We start from the raw sequence: 21,286 nt of genomic DNA, 5'->3' as shown, positions 1-21,286 counted from the left end.
CCTGATTAGCCCAGGTTAACAACCTCAGTCAAGGATCTTGTAGTTAATGAGATCCACCTGGCCTTGGTTCTAGTCACTACAGTTCTGTTTAACACTTTCATGGTTTTGCAATCATGTGGTTTCTTGCAAGCATACTGAATTATGTTTATGTATGTTGGATCTACCTGAATTGATGTGGGAAATGTTTAAACTACTGCTTATGCCAGAGATAAGAGAGGGGTTAATGATAATAGAATAAGAACTGAATTTGTAAAGGGGAAGATTATGTTTTCCTAACTGCCTTGACTTTTTGAAGAAGTGGAATGCTAGCTGGGCGGCCAGTTGTAATACGTAAAGTTCTGAAGTTGAAAGTTGCAGAACGTTGAAGAAATATCAGTGATATCATGACAGACTCTCCCAGAAGGTGTCCTAGTGTACCTCAAAAATCCTCTGCCAACCTCCAGCAGAAAGTGAATATAAAAGGTGATATTGCTCAGCTGGCAGAATAGAGGACCCAGAGATATGGGGGACAATGAGTTGTGCACTTTCTAAGCCCACTGTCATCTTCTGCAGCTAATGCAGCAGAGACTGGAATGCCAGAATGTGGCCTTTGAGCTACACCAGGCAATTCATAACACAGAATTGACCACCATGGTGCATGCCAAGAGCTCACCAGGATGGAACATTGCCACCACCGCATTTAATACTTTGAAAGGATTTGTTTATTGCCAATCAACTGTTCACTGTTAGGAGGGGTCGGTCAAGTATTACCCAATAAAAAGCCATGCACCTTATTAATGAGTTCCAATCAGTTCCCTAAACAATCTCAGACCAGTTGTTCTGATGTGTGCTTCAACTCCTTTACTAAGATAATGTCTTACGCTAAATGTGGAACGAACCATATTTTCAGTTTAAGGTTCCCACGTTGGCTCTCATTGAGCTTTTTAAACACCTAAGACATATGGGGAAATTCACTATCAAGTGTTTTAGTATCTGCACCCATCTAGGCTTGTAGTGATGTATCGTTCATAGAGTCATACAGCACAGAAACTGGTCCTTTGGCCCACGATGTCTATGCTGACCAACAAACACCAAACTATACTAATCCGTTTACCTACACTTGGTCCATAGTCTACTTTGTCCTGGCATTTTAAGTACTCATCCAGATGCTTCTTAAATGTTGCAAGAGCACTTGCCTTCACCACCCTCTCAGGCAGCACATACCCTATATCTACCACTCTGGGTGAAAAAAATTTTCTTCAGATCTTCTATAAACCACTTTTTCTCACTTTAATCTTATGCCGTCTGGTTTTAGACACATCTACCATAAGGAAGATATTCTCATGACATACTCTGTCTGTGCTTCTCATAATTTTGTATACCTCAATCAGAACACCTTCAGCCTCATCTGCTCCAAGGAAAACAAATCCAGCCTATCCAGTCTCTCCTCATAACAGAGGCTTTTCATTCCCACCAACATCTGGTGAATCTACCTTCTCCAGGCAACCACAGCCTTCCGATAGTTGGCAACCAGAACAGCACATTATTCCATCTATGGTCTAATTAGTATTTTATAAAAGTTGTAACAAGACTTCCTTGCTGTTATTTTTATGCCCCAGCTAATGAAGGTCCCTTTGTTCCTCAGCACTCTCGAGGGATTCATTGTATATACTCTTCCCTTTAAACCTCCCAAAATACATCACCTAACAATTATTGGGATTAAATTCCATCTGCCATTGCTCTGCCTAATTTACTAGCTGATCAATATCAGATTGGCACAGGGGCAACACAGTGGCTCAGTGGTTAGCACTGTTGTCTCACAGTGCAAGGGATCCGTGTTCAATTTACCCTTGGGCAACTGTGTGGAGTTTGCACATTCTCCCTGTGTCTGGGTGGGTTTCTTCTGGGTGCTCTGTTTTCCTCCCACAGACCAAAGATTCGCAGGTTAGGTGGATTGGCCATGGGAAGTGCAGGGCTACAGGAATTGGAGGGGGTGAGATGGATCTGGGTGGGATGCTCTTCAAAGGGTCAGTGTTGACTTGATAGGCCGAATGGCCTGCTTCCACACTGTAGGGATTCAATGTCGTCTATGTTCAGCTGATCAGATTGCAGCCTGAGACCATACTCCCCACTGTCAACAATACTACCATCTGCAAACTTGCTAATTAAACCTTCAACATTCACATCCAAATCGTTAATGCACATAACAAACGCCAAAGGTCCCAGTACCAGTCCCTGTGGTACACCGCTGGTCACAGGCTTCCAATTACAAAAATAACCCTCCACCATTACCCCATTTGTAGGCCAGTTTTGGATCCAGTTTGCCAACTTGCCTTGCATCCCATGGGCCCATACCTTATGGACCAGCCTTCTCTGTGGGACCTTGTCAAAAGGTCTTACTAAAGTCCATGTAAACCATACCCAGTACACTACCCTCATCAATATATTTAGTTGCCTTTACAAAAAGTTAATTAGATTTGCCAGCAGAATGACCCTGTACCAAATTCATGGTGACTATCTCTGATCAATCCTGCATTCTAAGTATTAATTAATCCTTTCCTTCGGAATTTTTTCCAATAATTCCCTACTCTGATGTCATACTAACTGGTTTGTAACTACCTAGCTGCCTATCCCTACCTATCCCTACTGCCCTTCTTAAACAAAGGAACCACATTAGCTATCTTCTGGTCATCTGGCACTTTGCTTGTGGCCTGGGAATTATTAAATATATCCACCAGTGCCCCTGTAATCACCTTCCTTGTCTCCCTTAGCAGTTTGGGTTACATCTCATCAGGCCTGGGGGATTTCTGCACCTGTATGCCTGCTAAAACATCTAATACTTCCTGTTGATCTTAACATGTTCTAGAACCTTACCATTCCAGCTGAAATCCCTGGCTACGATGTTTATCTCTTCTGTGAATATAGATTAAAAAATTTATTTAAGACCTCACCCACGTCTGCTGGCTCCATGGACAGGTTGACACTTTGATCTCTAATATGTCCCACTCTTTCCCTGGCAATCCTCTTACTCTTAATATACTTATAAAAAGACTTGGGATTTTCCTTGATCCTATCTACCAAAGCAACCTGCTACAATCTCTACTTTTGAAGGGCCTCTCCTGTTTTTAATGTGCTTTACCTGACATATGCCTCCTACTTTTTCTTTATCAAACTCTCAATATCCCTTGATATCCAGGGTTCCCTGGACATGCTGTCCTTGCCCTTCACTCTTAAAGGAACACACTAGCCCTGATTTCTCACTTATACTACTTTTAAAAACTCCCACTTTCCAAATGTTGACTTGCCAGTCCGTTTGCTGAATCCTGTCTAATGATATTGAAATTGGCCTTCCACCAGTTTAGATATTTAATTTCTGCACGACGCTTATGCCTTTCCACAATGACTTTGAAACTTAGAGTTACGTGGGGCACCATGGCTCGGTGGTTAGCACTGCTGCCTGACAGCACCAGGGACCCAGATTTGATTCCACCCTCGGGCGACTGTCTGTATGGAGTTTGCACATTTTCACTGTGTTTGCGTGGGTTTCCCCTGGGTGCTCTGGTTTCCTCCCACAGTCCAAAGATCTGCAGGTTAGGTGGATTGGCCATGCTAAATTACCCATAGTGCTGAGGGATATGTAGGTCAGGTGCTTTAGCCATGGGAAAGGCAGAGATAGGGTGGGGAACTTCAGAGGGTTTGTGTGGACTTGTTGGGCTGAATGGCCAGTTTCCACTCTGTGGGGATTCTGTGATTCCTGATTAAGAACCATACAGGCCAATTGATCAGAGTTCAGGACTAGCATGTTCCTGAGAGGATGCAAGATAAGGATGGCAAGATTCAGGGACCTTGGATGACAGGAGATATTGAAAGTTTTTTCATAAAATATTTGAAGTTTAGGAACTTGAAATCAAATAAGACCCTGGAGTATAAAGGAAGCAGAAAAGAACTTGAACAGGAATTAGGAGAGTGAAGTCTCATGATGGCCTAGTGGTATTATCGCTGGACTCTTAATCCAGAAACTCAGTTAACATTCAGGGGCCCAGGTTCAAATCCTGCCTTGGTAGATGGTGGAATTTAAATTTGATACAAATCTGGAATTAAGTGTCTAATGATGATCATAAAACCATTGTTGACTGCTGGAAAAGCCTATCCTTTAGAGAAGCAAACTGCCATCCTTACCTGGTCTGGCCTACATGTGAGTCCAGAACTACAGCAATGTGGTTGACTCTTAACTGCCATCTGGACAATTAGGGGTGGATCATAAATGGTGGCCCACCCAGCTATGCCCTCACCCTGTGAATGAATAAAAAAAAATTGTACAGTAGTTTGTTAGACTTCACCTGCAAAACAGTGTGCAGTTTTGGTCTCTTTAATTCAGGAAAGATTTTATTGCCACAAAGGAAGTGCGTTGAAGGGTTGCCAGATTCATTTAGGGATGACGGAGAAGTCCTCTGCAGAAATATTAGGAAAACTGGGCTTGTAATGTCGAGTGTTTCAGTGAATGAGAGGTGATCTCATTGAAAAGTAAAAAGTACTAAAAAGGTAGATGCAGGTAAGATGTTACGCTGTTTGGGGAATGTAGAACCAGGGTGCACAATTTGAAAATGCCATTTAGGATAAGAGGAGGATTTTTTTACTCAGAAGATTATGGATATTTAGAATTCTCTCTCCCAGAGTGCTGTGGAAACTCAGCCTCTGAGTATATTCAGAGATTGATAGATTTCTGACTGCCAGTGGCTTAAAGTGTAGGTAAAAGACATTGAAGTATTCAATCAGCCATGATCACATTAAATGATGGAGCAGGCTTGCTGGGCTGAATATCCTATTCCTGTTCCTGCGTTCTAAAGCATCTCCATTCTCAGTTGCACAATACTTCAAGCAAGTAGCTGGATTCATTCAGGTGAACTTGCTTTTGTGTGAAACTATTCAGATAAACATAGCTAGTAGCACCAAATTTCTTAGGCCGTCGTATATTGGTAGAAATATTTGTTATGCTATGTTTAGTAGTGCAACTCTGTTCCTCATTGCCTAAAATGACATTTTTCTCTGATCAGATACCTTTCAAGCTCCATGGTTGAAACTGCATTCTCCTTCTCTGTGATTGCTTCCCACCCTACTTAAGGCTGTTTACTTGTATTGAAATGCCCTTCTGAGCTGGATGGTTTATCATTCACAGAGCCTACTAAGATTTGCAGCACCTCATCTTTATATCAGGCTTTATTATGCCTTCTTTCTTCCAATTTGGACTCAGTAATGCTGGATTCAAGGAGTGACCTCTTTTTCTAGCAATTTCATGCTTGTTAAGGAGTTAACAAATAATTTAGTGCTATTTTTGTTGAACCATTAAACTGCTTTGGTTGCTTGGTGAAAATCTAACATTCTCACAATCGATAAAGAAGCCAGTGCCGCAAATGCATTTTATTAAAAATAGAGAAGTTGACATATATTTAAATCAAATTAAACCTGAAGTATGAGTGTTCAATAGAACTGAGTGAAAACACAAAACAGATGAGTCAGCCACTGTAAGAACAAAAAAAATAAATATTACAGGTGTACAGACTTCATCAGAATTTGTAGTTTTCTGTTTCATTTCCAATTTCTGGCATCTGGCGTTTAGACATTTAAGTATGATGTTACTTTTGTGTTCTAAGCTATCTTGAAGATAGTGCTCAAAGTCCTGCTGCTAAGTTTTGCATCATGTGGACGTTCTGCAGTTTGTATGTAAAGAATGAATGACCAGGGAAAAATAATAAGATTATGTACTATTGATACTTCATTGTTCTTTGAAAATGTTAAGTCTCTGCATAAATCACTCGACTTTTTTCCGTATTCTGGATTTATCGGTTATTTTTGACCCTGGTTTGGAGTGCAGCAGAGAAGCAGCAAGGCATTCCTTTTTGCCTGAAGTTTTAAATGAACTTAACATATGGGTTTATAAGTAATTTTAACACCTTATTTTTACTGTTTCTAATTACAATAATGTTTTAAAGTTGCTGCACCTTTTTGTTATTTCAGTTCTTGCAAAGGACAAAGTTTTTAACCTCGAAAAATTCCTTATAAATAATTTGAGTTTCACATGAATCATTTCCATGTGAGATGGCAGCAATGTGTTTATAAATAATAGAATTTATTTCAAAGATTAAGAAAAACTATATGAATAGCAAACAACCTGCATTCCTTATGGCAATAATAACTGTTCTCAAAAAGAAAATCCTTTATCTCCTATATGCATGCATTTGGTTGTGTAATGTATATCAACATGTAGAATTTTGTTTATCTCAATTTTGGGAAAGATGAAAGTAATGTTATTGTAGTAAATCTAACTGAGGATCCATATGCCTTGTACAGGAAGGTCTCATGAGAAGGTAGAGATGAAATGCTGCAAATGCTGCAAAGCCAAATGAATCTATAAGATTCTTCGAGAAAACTAAAGTTATGATAATTTATAGGCTTTTTTCTCTAGGGTTTACTTTGATTTGATTTGTTATTGTCACATGTACCTAGGTACGGTGAAAAGTTTTGTTTTGTGTCCAGTACGGCAGATCATACTATACAAAGTCAATTAGTGTAATAGAACAAAGCGAAGAATACAATGTTACGGCTGCAGAGAAGGTGCACAGAAGGAGGGATCAACATTAAATTTAAAATTTGAGAGGTCCATTCAGCAGTCTAATAACAGCATGGAAAAAGCTGTTTTTGAATCTATTTGTATGTGAATACAAACTTTTATATCTTTTGCCTGACAGAAGAGAGTGGAAGAGAAATAACTGGGATGGGAGGGGTCTTTGACCATGTTGGTTGCTTTCCCAAGGCAGCGGGAAGTATTGATAGAGTCAGTGGATGGGAGGCTGGTTTGCATGATAGACTTGGCTGTGTTCACAACTCTCTATAGTTTCTTGCGGTCGTGGGAAAAGCAGTTGCCAAATCAAACAGTAATGTGTCCAGATAGAATGCTTTCTATGGTGCATCTGTAAAAATTGATAAAAGTCCTTGTGGACATGCCGGATATCCTTAGCCTCCTGAGGAAGTAGAGATATTGTTGTGCTTTCTTGATCATTGCTTCGACATGGATGGACCAGGACAGATTGTTGATGATCATCACTCCCGGGAACTTGATGCTTTCGACCATCTCCACGTCAGCACCATTGATGCAGACAGGGCATGCCCTCCACTCCGCTTCCTGGAGTCAGTGACCAGCTCCTTCATTTTACTAATGATTTGCTTAATGTGTCCAATGTGTTTTTATGGTTCCTCTGTTTTCATTCATCATGTATTCCTATACAGAACTCTGAAGCATGTCAGCCACAACAGAAGAATGCTAGACTACACGATTACTTTATGGATACACATGTGGTAAACATTAAAAAAAATCTCCAACATCAAGCGATATGTTCGAAAAAAAAATTACCTTCAGTTGTCAGACCTTGTTCACTCGTATGCTCAGAATCTGCAACTGCTCTAAAACATAGAGATTTCCTGCTAGTCTTACTGTCGTGGAAAGGAGTTTTTTTTTTAAAAAAGAAGTTGAACAATAAATTGCATACACTGGTAGACTAATACAAGGGTTCAGATTCCATCTCTTATCAGTTGAGATGTTTAAAGATGGATTAAATGACTTTGCCCTGGTGTTGCAGATGAGATATTTCTGAAAAAAATCATGTTTTTTTCAAAATCGTGATAAATAAGGAAACTGTGTCTTTAGGATTATTTTTTCCAGTTATTAATTGTTTAGCCTGTTTTAAAATGGAGAGACACATACAAGGGGAGATTTGTCTTTTGGAGGCAGTTTTTTGACCCTGGTGTGGAGTGCAGCAAGGCATTCCTTTTGCATGAAGTTTTAAGTTAACTTAAGTCTTTTTTTTAAAAATCCACCTTATTTTTACTGTTTCTGATTTTATACTCATTCCTTTGCCTTTTAAAAAAAAACAGGTTTTTTACTTTTACAAATAACTTTGAGAAATAAACGTTCTCACATGCATACTCAGCTTAGTGCACTAGCATGGATAGAGGATTGACCAACTAATAGAAGATAGGGAGTTTGGATAAGGGGATGGGGAGTGTTCTCAGTATGGGACCACAATTGTTTACAATGTACATTGATGACTTGAATAAAGAAAGTGAATGTACTAAAACCAAATTTGTAGATGACACAAAATGGGTGGAAAGGCAAGTGGTGAAGATAACACTCTCAGTCTGCAGAGGTATATAGAAGGCTTATGAGGAGAACTCGAGTAGATTGGTCCTGTACTTATTGGAATATAGACCTTAACAGTATTTTTAGGGGACTTGGCAGGATAGAGGTGGAGAGAGTCTAGGAACAGAGAGCATAATCTCAGAGATGAGGAGAAATTTCTTCTCTGAGGTTGTGAATTCGTTATTGCAAAGGGCTGGTGAAGCTGAGTCATTAAGCATATTCAATGCTGAGATAGATTTTTAATCAGTAAGGGAATTAATGGTTAACGGGAAAAAGGCAAGAAAGTGGAGTTGAGGATGATCAAAAAGGCCTTTTCTGTGCTGTACTGTACTGTTCTGTGTTCTATATTGTATCAGCCTTGATCACATCAAATGACAGAGCAGACTTGATGGGCTGAATGGCCTATTCTCCCACATCTTATGGTCTAATCCTTAGTGAAGAAAATGTCTGACAACAGCATAATATTGTCCCCGAATGCATCTAAAGAATTAGATGTCGATTTAGCTTGGGTGTTGAACTGGTCCAATGCTCTGCTTAAAACAAGGTATCAAACTATATAAAAAAAACTATAAAAACATGAATTGAAATAGCAATGTATTTTGCTCATTCTAAATTCAGGTTACCCTGCTGAGAAAGGAATGTTGTTGTGCTCTTTTGCAGTTTGTTTTATACTCCATGACACTACAATTCTTTTGGAATAATTATGGCATTAAATCAAGAGTAAACCATCACATCTGTCTTCCTCGATCATATCCTTCTGGCATGTTTTTAAAGTATCACCCATTCATTTCAAATAGCTTTGCTTGGAATCATCCCGTTAGATGTTCTGACTGTTGTTCCCATCGGCATTTAAGTTTTATATTGCATGTCCTTTATGCTACAATTTACTCAGAAAACACAATTCTTCTGTGATGACCCCCAGAACTGGGAGCAAAGTGGGTGGCATTAAGAGAGGGCTTGAAACCTGTAGATAGAGAAACTGTAGCCAGGTGGCATTAAGAGAGAGGACTTGAAGTCTGAATATAGAGAAACGGTAGCTAGACAAGAGGCTGAGAGAATCGGACAGGCCATTTCTGTTGCAGATCGTTTCAACTACTGGGAAACTGCTTAGTGTAAGATTCTACTAAAATAACTGGTTGTGTATCGTGGAACATTTAAGATAGAATAGGGGAAAATCACAACGTTTTCTTGTTATCTTAAAAGTACTCCAAAGGTGGGTTGCTTGTAAATGAATTATGATTTGATTTTCAGGTGCTAACCTTTTCTATTATAAACTGAATTTTTTGAGTTCATTTTCTCATTTTAAGACTCCTAACAAATAAGCTGCTATTGGTAGGAAGTCTGATGGAATTCACATGTTCCCAATGTGTATATAAATAAACTACTTTATATTTTAAATGATATGCATCGGTCTAAGTTTCAATGTCCATAATTTGTGATTTGATTTTCTTTGTGTATGCCTATAGGGGAAAAAAAGTGTTAAATAAGTTGAATTTGAATCCCAGCTGTTTGGACACTATTTGATAGTGTCAAATCCTTTTCTAATCCATCTACCTACAATAGTTAGGCAATAATTGCAATTGTTTGCCTGACTTCTGTTGAATTGTGGCAGTCAGCCAGTGATGTAAGATTGCATTCTGGTTTAGTTGATGAAGTGACATATCTTATCAGATCATGGGTGACAAAGAGACTTTGGGGTACAGGTTCATAGTTCCTTGAAAGTGGAGTTGCAGGTAGATATGATAGTAAAGAAGGCATTTGATATGCTTACCTTTGATGGTCAGTGCGTTGAGTATAGGAGTTGGGAGGTCATGTTGCATCTGTACAGGACATTGGTTGGGCTGCTTTAGGAATACTGTGTGCAATCTCTTCTCCCTGCTATAGGAAGAATGTTATTAAACTTGAAAGGGTTTGGAAAAGATTTACAAGGATGTTGCCAGGGATGGAAGGTTTGAGCTATAGGGAGATGATGAATAGGCTGGGGCTATTTTCCCTGTTGTGTCAGAGACTGAGGAGTGACCTTATAGAGGTTTATAAAATCATGAGGGGCTTGGATATGGTAAATAGCCAATGTCTTTCCCCAGGGTAGGAGAGTCCAAAACTAGAGGGCATAGTTTAAGGTAAGAGGGGAAAGATTTAAAAAGGTTCTAAGGGGCAACTTGTTCATGCAGAGGGCAGTGTGTGTATGAAATGAACTGCCAGAGGAACTGGTGGAGGGTATAGAATAACAACGTTTAAAAGGCATCTGGATGGGTACGTGAATAGGAAGGATTTAGGCCAAATGCTGGCAAATAAGGTTAGATTTACCTAGGATATCTGGTCAGCATGGACGTGTTGGACTGAAGGGCCTGTTTCTGTGTTGTACATCTCTATGACTTAATGACATAAAAGATTGCCCATTGGGATGGGAGAATTGCTACAACTGCCATACATGGGTAAGAGGAAGTGAATGCTGACTGGGAAGAGTATAGTAAGCAAAGTTGTTGGGAATTCCCCCTTTTCAATGGAATATGTACTTGGACCTTTCTATGAGTGTAGGTGCTCAGTGGTTATAGCTTTGCGAGAATAACAAAGCAGTGAGTTGTGGAGAACCTTCAGGAAGATGGTCTAAAAGAGAGGCTTCAGACAACCCGTGTGCTGAATTATTTTAAAACCTTTTGTAAGTTTACAGATAAGTTGCCTACTTAGTTTACCTGTGCTTTACAAATGTCGCTAACCCTTTGGAGACTGAGAAATTTGGGTTGTATATAATAATATCTGATGACATAACCAAAATCCAACCTTATTGGGTTTCTGGCCTCCCATGCAGCCAATTTCCCAATCGCTTTGTTTAAATCAGTAGCTATTAGCCGTTAGATGCTGATGACATTGAAAACTGTACAGCATCACCGAGGTAGAAATTCAGTGAGAATGACTGAAAAAGAAATCTGGCATAGGGCTATATTGTGTTTTTTGAAATTGAATGTTCTGATTCATTTTGATTATGCTAAGTATTACATAATTAACAAACAATACTGTAACAGTTTTCAACGAAGCAATACCAGTGAAAGTTGAGCTTTCATCATTATGGGATCAATTTGAGAAGTGATTTGCTCGACGTAAGAGCATATCATTGCTCACGGTAGAGTCATAAAGAGGACCATAGCTATAAGTCAATAACAGATAATGCCTGCAATATGTAATTTCACCATTTATGGTGCTGGAGCACTCCCTTCAACTCATGCTAATTCTTGATTTTGTGCAGTCTAAAATTCAGATATCCCTGGCAAATAATTCCAGTTCACAGGTAATTCCAATGCTACCCCAATTAGGAAAAAATCTTTGTCTGTTCGACTATATATCAATGAAGAATTTTTTTAAAAATTCATGAATCCTAGATTTGGCACTGATAGCTAATATTTTATTGAAAATAATAAAGCAATAGAATTGAAAATAATTGTCAATAATAGGGCTTCTCTGGCTTCCTGGGTGAATGAACTATGGTGAGACAAATAGTTTGCCTATTTCATCTTTAACTCGTAATATTATACTAATGTCACCAAATGCAGTAAAGCAAAATGAATTTGTAAGGTTTACCATAGTATTGAAATGTTGAAAGATCTTTGAATCAAAGAAATTCAGCAGTTGACTGTAATTGATAGGTACTATCTTACATTTGATATTACAAGTAAGAGTGTATAGAGCTATGTATAATATTCATAAATTACAAGTAGACTTAAATATATTTAAGTAGTTATTGTTAGACTTTAAAAATATTGTACTATAAATCAATTATTATGAACCAATAACATTTTATTAAATACAAACCTAAAACTAGCAAAAGTATGTTTTGGATTAAAGGCAGTTGGATTTGATATGCCTATGTATTTAAGGACATAAGATCATGAATATGTCATGCATTTGTATCTCGACAAGAAGGAATGATAATGCAAAATGGGTTTCACTGGCTGTCCATACCTTTCATACAAAAGAATTATGTTTATATAGCTTTTTTCTTAAATTCATGAGTAGTCACAATTTAATGAAAAGATTCATGTTATTTATATAATATCCCTAAGTGAAAATCCATTAAAAGTATCAGTATAAATTATGTTTTTAGGATATAATTCAATTTGAACCTTTTATTGGACTAGTTATAATCACAGAAAAGTGCATAATGTATCATTTTTTTCCTTTTATAAAATGTTCACACATCTTTTAATAAAATTCAGAAAAGATTTGTATTGACTCAGTGGACCCTTTAGTTCCAATATGTGAAATTTGTTAGCTACAGCAGTAGATTAGTTAGGATGACTAATCCCTGTTTGACACATTCAGGTCTTTCTTATGCAAATTTTGATGGCAGGTCAATTAATATGGGACTGTTTGAAGGTAACAGTGGTAATTTGTATCAATGCCTATGACAGTGTGAACATACAGGTATTTGACAATGCAGCTCAACATCTGACAATATGAAAAGGATAATTAGATCGCACTGCTGCACTTTTTTTCAGGAGTAAGTAGGAGGTTAAATAGGCAGTGCACAGAATGTCTAGAACAAGATTGGTATATTGATTAAAAAGCTGATTTAACAGCTCACATTTCCCCTTGGAAACTTTGAAAGATAAACCAGCTGCCGTCTAGGAGCCATCACTATCTACCAAGGGTGCACTATCTATCATCACAATATGGTGATGAGAGGTGTTTTATGTTTGTGTTAATTTTCCCCACTAAATCAGTAATTATTACAATACTATCCCCGCTGTTTACCCTGCAGCTGTTTTTCCATTTGTCGAGAGAACGAGTGTTCTCAGAGGACCGCACACGCTTCTATGGCGCAGAAATTGTCTCGGCTCTAGATTATTTGCATTCCGAGAAGATTGTGTACCGAGATCTCAAGGTAACAATGTAATCAGAATTTGTTCCTTTATTCTTTTTTTCACACTAGGAACATACTTGAAATTATTCATAACCTACTTACAACAGCTGAACCTGCTGTTCTCACCACAAATTATTGTAATAATGGACACAGTTGATTTCTTTTTAGAATTTGAAAGACATTTTAAAATATTACCTCTCAAAGAAAAACTTTTGTCCATATTTTCTGCTTATCTCCCAAGTTTTATGTAATTTCCCATGTGCTTGTCTTCAACTATGGCAGCCTACTTCCACATACTATTAATACTTCTTCATAAACAGCTACTATAAAATCGACAAACAAAACAAGTTCCTTCTCATTTCATATCTTTTCCCTTTTGAAGAGGAATCTTGGTGATCTTGTTAGTTCCCCATCTAAAACTGGTTGAAACACAGAGCTTTCCAATATGTTGCATCTTGGATGCAAACTTCAACACAATTTACTTATCCACTGTAGTATTATTATCACCTTTTATTTGTAACTTATCTAATAGCTATTTTTATTCAAATGCACTGTACATGCAATACCTAATGTAAGCATTCAAGATTATAATTAATATAGATCAACTAAAATAGCTTGTTTTCTATGTAAAGGTGCTTGTAACTAAACGTATTAAATGATGCCTCAGAAGCTAAAGGTGAAGCCAATAAGATTGGTTAATAGTTTAGTCAAAAACATGGGTTTTAAGGAGGATATTAAATGTGAATGGGGAGTTACAGTTTTGGGAATCAATTTCTGAACACAAGGGCCTGGCTACAGAGGGCATAATAGAAACAGAGTCATCATTTTAACGTTTTCACTGTGTGAAGAAATAGGTTATGAAAAGGTTTTTTTAGTGATTTTTTTCAATCACAGAATGCTTTGATGTAGGACGTTTGAGGTAGAGAACCTTAGTACTTTTAAGAATCAATTGAATAAAGTTTTGAAACAAAAGATGACATGACTTTGGGAGTAGAGCTGGGCAGTTGGTTAGTTTTAACTTGTTCCCACAAAAACTGACACTGTTGTGCTGGGCTCAATGTGCACCATTGTGCTCTTAATTTTTAGGTAATTGTTTTAGCATAAAAACCGTATGTAAATTTGAAAAATAAATATTGGAATGAAATAAATACTTTTCAAAAAAATTCTGCAAATAATCAAACCATCAGCACAGGGATTGACTGTTCTATTTATTTGCTTCATTGTGTAATAAAATTAGTTACTAAATAATGTTGAAATGTATATTGAATAAATGTTGTATATTGAAATCTTTGTAGGGCATCACGGTGACTCAGTGGTTAGCACCTCTGCCTCACAGTGCCAGGGACCCAGGTTTGATTGCAGCCTTGGGTCACTATCAGTATGTGTGGAGGTAGCACTTCTCCCCGTGCCCGTGTGGGTTTCTGCTGGGTGCTCTGGTTTCCTCCCACGGTCTCAAGATGTGCTGGTTAGGTGGATTGCTAAATTGTCCATAGTGTCCAGGGATGTGTCGGCTCAGTGGATTAGCCATGGTAAATACAGGGTTATGGAGATAGGGTATGGGACTGGGTGTGGATGGAAAGCTCTTCGGATGGCTTGTGGACTTGATAGGCTGAATGGCCTCTTTCCGCACTGTAGGGATTCTGTAATTCTATAATGATTCTGTGCTTTATAATGTGGTGGAGTGAATGAGATTTTTTGATTATCAAGAGAAAATCTTTGCATATAATAGTTTATTATGTATGGGCAAATTTCAGTCTGTAGGATGTATTGAAAATTGAGTTTCAAATTAAAATTTTATGGCATCATTAGAAACTATAAACTGTTGAACAATTGTAAAGAATAATATTTGTGAAATTTAATTTGTTACGGATTCTCGTATTTAGAAATGAAGCCCTCGCCTGTCCTGAAGAAGACATGATTTTCCCTACAGATATCCAAGAGCTTTTGCATTCCTCCAACTCTGATCTTTTATATTCCTTTTTCCATCATCTCACCACTGGCAGTTGTGATTTTTGATTTTTACTATGGAATTCTTTTTAAACTTTTCTTCCTCTGCCTCTCCAATTCTCTCTCTTCCTTTCTCCCTGAAACTGACATGAGCTTTAATTGAACTTTCATACATCCTTCTCAGTACCCTTTTCATTGGTGCAATACCTATTTATTGTCTGCCTATGCTTCTAAGAAGTGCCATCAGATGATGTTATATTAGCAGTGGTATACAAATGGAAGGTGCTGTTCTAATTGTTTATAGCCTGTATTTAGGTGATTCTATTAACAGAACGAGAGTAGGGAAATTGGACGTCAAACATATTACATGATTAAACTAACTTTCATTGATAGAACTTAGTTATTTTCCCTTGGGGAGGGCAATAAAACTGCAAAAGAAAGATTTCTTGAATTTTGTTTTTGTTCAAAATACTTCTTCACTTTATAAAAGAAAATATTAGCCCAAGAAAAAATTCTTTGTTCTCTTACCTGTGCAAACAGTGCTCCTTTCCTGTTCTGTAGTTTCTTGGGGTTTGCAACTCTCAGACCAGTTTGAAGTCACAGTCTGTGCTTTTCTCATGAAGTTTCAGTTAACTCTCCATTGATCTTATTAATGCAGTGAAGGAAAATCAACTGTATGTTCTCCATTCATTCCAGTAAGGAAGTTTGATTTTTAAAAAATCAATATTTTAGATAACTGTTACTTCCTGTTATAAATTGGAGGTTTAAGAATAAATGTACCCCCCCCCCCTCCAGATTGAGTTTCCCATTATTGTCGGTTCTGATGACTGTTGGTATTGCTTATTTTTGAAAATGATGGATTTTTTTTTGTAGCTGGAGAATTTAATGTTGGACAAAGATGGTCACATCAAAATCACAGATTTTGGACTTTGCAAAGAAGGAATTACAGACGCAGCTACAATGAAGACATTTTGTGGTACACCAGAATACTTGGCTCCAGAGGTAGGATCATTATAACTGAAGTCACCAGATCTTCCAATGTTAATAACTGAGTTCTAACAGAGACCAGAGGGAGAATATTTTTCAAAAGCTACTAATATTATTTCAGTATGTTAAAATTTAAGAATATCAACTTAACAAAAAGATATTTGGCTAAACAGTTATCTTTGTTTGTCAAGCATGCTACATAGCGACATACATCCTATTGTAGTGTGTAATTGCAGAATTTCAGGTTGGTACAGCACAGTGTAGGCTGTTTGGCCAATTCTATTTTGATTTAATCCCTATCCTCCTCCTTCACTTTCTTCACATAAGCACTGCCCTCATCGGGCTTTGCTTGTGACTGGTTCACCCACCGTTTGGGTGTCTTCCTGGTGGTGGAATGTATGGAATAAAGTTTTTGCACAATGATGTCTTTTTACTGAGTCACTACACACACACACAAAAAAAATAGACTGTTTGTCCTACTGCGTATGTTTCGATTCTCCAAATGAACATCTCACCTCATGCCGTTCTGAATGCCTTTTCCCCATAACGCTGCATACTTTCCTTTTCAAATAACCATCTAATTCGTTTTAAATGCCTTGATTGAACTTACTTCCATTGTGATCTCAGACAGTGCATTCCAGAACCTAACTACTCACTGCATGAAAAAAGATTCCTCATTTCACTTTTGCTGCTTTTACTAATTATTTAAATTTGTGTCCTCTTGTTCTCAATCCTTTCACGAGTGATAACAGTTTTTGCCTACTTATGTCGTCTAGAGTCATTCCATCACTTCCTTGTGACATTACCTTGGAGAAAATGGTATAAAGATTTATACCCTTGCAAAATCATTTTAAAGCTATGCAATTATAAAATAATTTTAGTTTATCCAAAAGTAATTGCCATAATTTCTAATTCTGAATAAGCAGAATAAAGCATTTTGAAGTAAATTGGTCTGTGAACAGTGAAACAATGGTTTTCATGGTAAGATGTTTCTTGCTGGAAATCTCAATGACCCTTTATGGATGAAAATAATAATGTCTGCTTCTGACATCCAGTACTTACTTCCAACTGTATTAAGGCTGCATTCTGAAATCTGTTCTGAATGTCCTATTTTTATTTCAACATTTAGACTGCTTTGTTTTAACTATCCATCAGTATTAATTTTTAGCTTTCTACTTTTCATCAACATTTAATAATGTGCATTTTCTATCACCAGTTTTCAGAAATTAATTTGATGATTTTTGTTTATGTAAATCTTCCAATTCTTTGAACAATGTACTTGAAGAAATAGTAAAATCCAGAAACAGTCCAATCATGTTTCAATTTTATAACAGATTATCACTGTTCAGGTTACCAAAAGTCAGTGGTCATAAGTGTGTTGTCTGATGTAAATGAAAATATAAAATTTAAAAGCTACGTATTAAGGGTGGCCTTTTGACACAATGTCAATTATTTGCCAGAAAGAAGTAAGATGCAGGTTCATGTTGGAAACTATCGCTATTGTGAATTTAGATCAAATTTTTAATTCACGGCTGCGGTAGACGGATTTTTAATTCAAGACTGTGATAGGTGGATTTTGAATTTGTAAAGAAATCAAGAGTTATGGGGGAAAGGAAAAAAAGGGACTTGTTGAGCCAAAGGGCCTGTTTACACAGGGATTCTATGATTCTATGAAAGTGGAATTGAGGATTATCAGATTAGCCATGATCTCATTGAATGGTAGGGCAGACTCGATTGGCTGAGTGGCTTACTTCTGCTCCTATGTCTCATAGGTGGCAGAGATTGTTATAGAGAATGGGAAATTGTATTTGGGCCAATAAGTCTACTCTTTCACACATTCCAGTGGCTGATTGCAAAGTGACACAGGCCAACCGCTGAAACGAATAGGTGTCATGGTCAATAAATGCTGTATGGCTGAGGCAGACTCCCAAAGGAATGGCCAAAATGCAACAGACTTGCTTGCATTTACCCCAAGCCATCTGTGAAAATGTTTTACAGATGTCCTGAAATCAATCTAAAAACCTATTCAGTTAATGCTACCTTTACATATATCATGTCAAAATGGTCCATATTTTGGAGATGTGTCATAAGCTATTATTGTTGTAAGTTTGAGAGACATCAGTGATGCACTGCTATTGACTAGTGTATAATATTTTTTAAGCCATGAACAGTTTTAAGGTGGATCTTGTTGCATGTGTAGACTGTCAGGTGAACAGTTTTCATTCTCTAGATTTCAGAAATTAGAAGCTTTTTAGTAATCCAATGTAGAGTGCATTTCATGTTTTATTTTAAAAGAACTTCAGGCTTGTAAAAATAAATGTTAGGAAGCCTGACACACAATGATGCCAACAAATATGTTATGTGGTAGGTGATATTTGCATCATGGTGTTTTCTCACAAAAAGTGGATGTTAAATAATGGCAGATGCTGACAAATGAGAAGGGTAGTACAGGTCATTGTGAAATCCAGTAAAATGCTGTATGGAGCTGTTGTAAAATAGTAAAAGCTTGCTTTTTCCTAGCGTATATTCTGTTTGATTTGAAAGTTGAATGCATCAAAGACAGTAAGCTATGAAATGTTTACCAATGTCTTTTTGTAAACCATGTCCAGATGATTAACTAAACAATCACAACAAAGACCTGCTCTTTATGAATTCGCTTATTTGCTGGATACATTCTCTGTATCATTTTGGCTGCTGCAACCTCTGTTTTCCCTCAGCCATGTGTCTTCCAGAGGAAACGTATGTACTGTACATAGGTTGCATATTGCACAAGTGCAGTCGGACATTGTTGCTATTTGCAAAAATTACCAATTGTGACATTTTCTGGGGCACAACCCCCGTGAATGCAGGACTGAAACTTTATCCTTCACTATTCTCTTTATGTCTGTAATGTGAGGCTAAAATTCAATTTCCAGATTTTCTTTATCAACATTGTAGTTGTTTATATCTTTTATCCAACAAAAGTGTTAATACAGTCGCAATCATTTAGTTTCCACATGAGTGAGAGGAAAGAAGAAAAGTGCCGTTCAGTTCCTAAAGGTTGAAAATTCTAAAGAACCTCAACTTTACAAAAGCTAAATCTAATATATTCTGAGGCAGGTATGTAATCTGGCCAAATGTGCTGGGTATGCATAAGTTTGTTACAATCAATGTGATAGTACATGTTGAAAACAAAAACATGCTGGAGATCACAGCAGGTAAGGCAGCATCCATGGAGAGAAAGCAAGCTAACGTTTCACATTTAGATGACTCTTCATCAGAGCTGAAGTGAAGTGTGGAGGGGACAACATTTATGCAATAGTGGGGTGGAGGGGGTGGCTGGGGTGGTTGGTGTGCTGGGGGTGAAAGATGTTGATAGTTCAGATTAAGTGGTTGGAATGTGAGAATGGCAGAACAATGGTGTGTCTATCTGCCAGGCTGGAAAGAACAGACGGTCCCACTGGAGTGGGGGGAGGGGAGAGATGACATGGTGACAGAGAATGTAATAAGCAAAGCCAAAAGAAAGTGAAGGAATGAATTCACAATTTGAAGGTGTTGAACTCAGTATTGAGCCCAGAAGGTTGTAAAGTGTCTAGTTTGAAGATGAGATGTTGCTCCTGCAGCTTGCGCCGTGATTCGCTGGAGCTTTACAGCAGGTGAGGACAGACAAGTGGATGTGCAAGCAGGACGCTGTGTTAAAAAGACAGGCTACGGGAAGGTCGGGGTCATGCTTGTGCACGAACTGGAGGTGTTCTGCAAAGCAGTCACCCAGTCTGCGTTTGGTTTCTCCAATGTAGAGTTGGCTGCATTGGGTGCAGCCACTTCAGTACATAAGATTGGAAGAGATGCAGTTGAAATGCTGCTTCACCTGGAAAACTGCTTAGGCCCTTGGATGGTGAGCAGGGTGGAAGTGAAGGAGCAGGTGTTGCACCTTCTGTGATTCCATGGGAAGGGGGAGTGGTCTTGGTAGTTGAGGAATGGTCCCTGTGAAATGCAGACGGGGACTGAAGGGAGGGTGTTTGTTGATGGCATTCTGCTGGAGTTGTCTGAAAAAGCAGAGAATGATCCTTTAAATGTGTAGGATGGTGGGATGAAAAGTGAGAACAAGGGGGACCCGATCACACTGTTGTGAGTAATGGAGAGGGGCAAGGGCAGAAGCATGGGTGATAGGTTGGATGCAGTTGAAGGCTGTGTCAACCACGGTGAGCGGGAAACCATGGTTATGGAAGTAGGAAGCCATGTCAGCAACGTTGTTTTGGAAGGTGGCATCATCCCAACAAAAATGGCACAGACAAAGGAACTGGGAGAATGGGATGGAATCCTTGCAGGACATGGAGTGGGAAGAGCTGTAGTGAAGATAGCTAAGAGAGTCAGCAGCTTTGTAGTGTAGAAATGTATATGAAGAAGTATGCCTGAAATCCTGAGTCATCTCTATTATGTATATTGTTTTAAGTGAAGAGACTCACATGATATTATAAAGTATTCTGTTTATTTAAAATCTACAATTCATTAGATTAAGACATTCTAGATGTTCTCATTGTGGAAAAGCTTTTAATTCTGTGAACAAGATTTAATTTGATCTTGATGTGTAGCAAAAGATATGTAATCACTACAATAGTTATGCTTGGTTTTAAAATCTATGTTCTGATCATAAATGTGATCGTCATTTTCTGATAATATGAACATGTAAAGTAATGTTTCATCAACTATCAATGCATTAATTAAAAGTGGAACATTAAACTTAGTTGTATCAGAGACAGTAGGAACTGCAGATGCTGGAGAATCTGAGACAACAAGGTGTAGAGCTGGATGAACACAGCAGGCCAAGCAGCATCATAGGAGCAGGAAGGCTGACGTTTCGGGCCTAGACCCTTCATCAGAAATGGGGTAGGGGAAAGGGGTTCTGAAATAAATAGGGAGACAGGGGGAGGCGGATAGAAGATGGATAGAGGAGAAGATAGGTGGGGAGGAAACAGTTAGGTCAAAGAGGCGGGGATGGAGCCAGTAAAGGTGAGTGTAGGTGGGGAGGTAGGGAGGGGATAGGTCAGTCCAGGGAGGATGGACAGGTCAAGGGGGCGGGATGAGGTTGGTAGGTAGGAAATGGGGGTGCAGCTTGTGGTGGGAGGAGGGGATAGGTGGGAGGAAGAACAGTTTACGGAGGCCGTGCCGAGCTGGGCTGGTTTTGGGATGCGATAGGGGGAGGGGAGATCTTGAAGCTTGTGAAATCCACATTGATACCATTGGGCTGCAGGGTTCCCAAGCAGAATATGAATTGCTGTTCCTGCAACCTTCGGGATCCTGGGCCTCCTGCAGTGCCACAACGATGCCACCCGAAGGTTGCA

The 21,286-nt window shown here is 38.3% G+C and overlaps 1 protein-coding gene across 6 annotated transcripts in view; it reads left to right on the top strand.

Annotated features, from left to right (window-relative positions):
• akt3a (v-akt murine thymoma viral oncogene homolog 3a) overlaps positions 1–21,286 on the top strand; it is a 460,369-nt gene that overhangs the window by 300,272 nt on the left and 138,811 nt on the right. For all 6 annotated transcript variants that reach the window (XM_048601225.1, XM_048601227.1, XM_048601226.1 and 3 more), the window contains 2 exons: positions 12,930–13,052; positions 15,852–15,980. In XM_048601225.1, the coding sequence (XP_048457182.1) occupies positions 12,930–13,052; positions 15,852–15,980 (252 nt within the window). The remainder of the gene's footprint in view (positions 1–12,929; positions 13,053–15,851; positions 15,981–21,286) is intronic.

The sequence above is a fragment of the Rhincodon typus genome, chromosome 9, assembly GCF_021869965.1.
Source record: "Rhincodon typus isolate 14 chromosome 9, sRhiTyp1.1, whole genome shotgun sequence".
Lineage (NCBI taxonomy): Eukaryota > Metazoa > Chordata > Chondrichthyes > Orectolobiformes > Rhincodontidae > Rhincodon > Rhincodon typus.
This window is presented reverse-complemented; position numbering and strand designations above follow the sequence as displayed.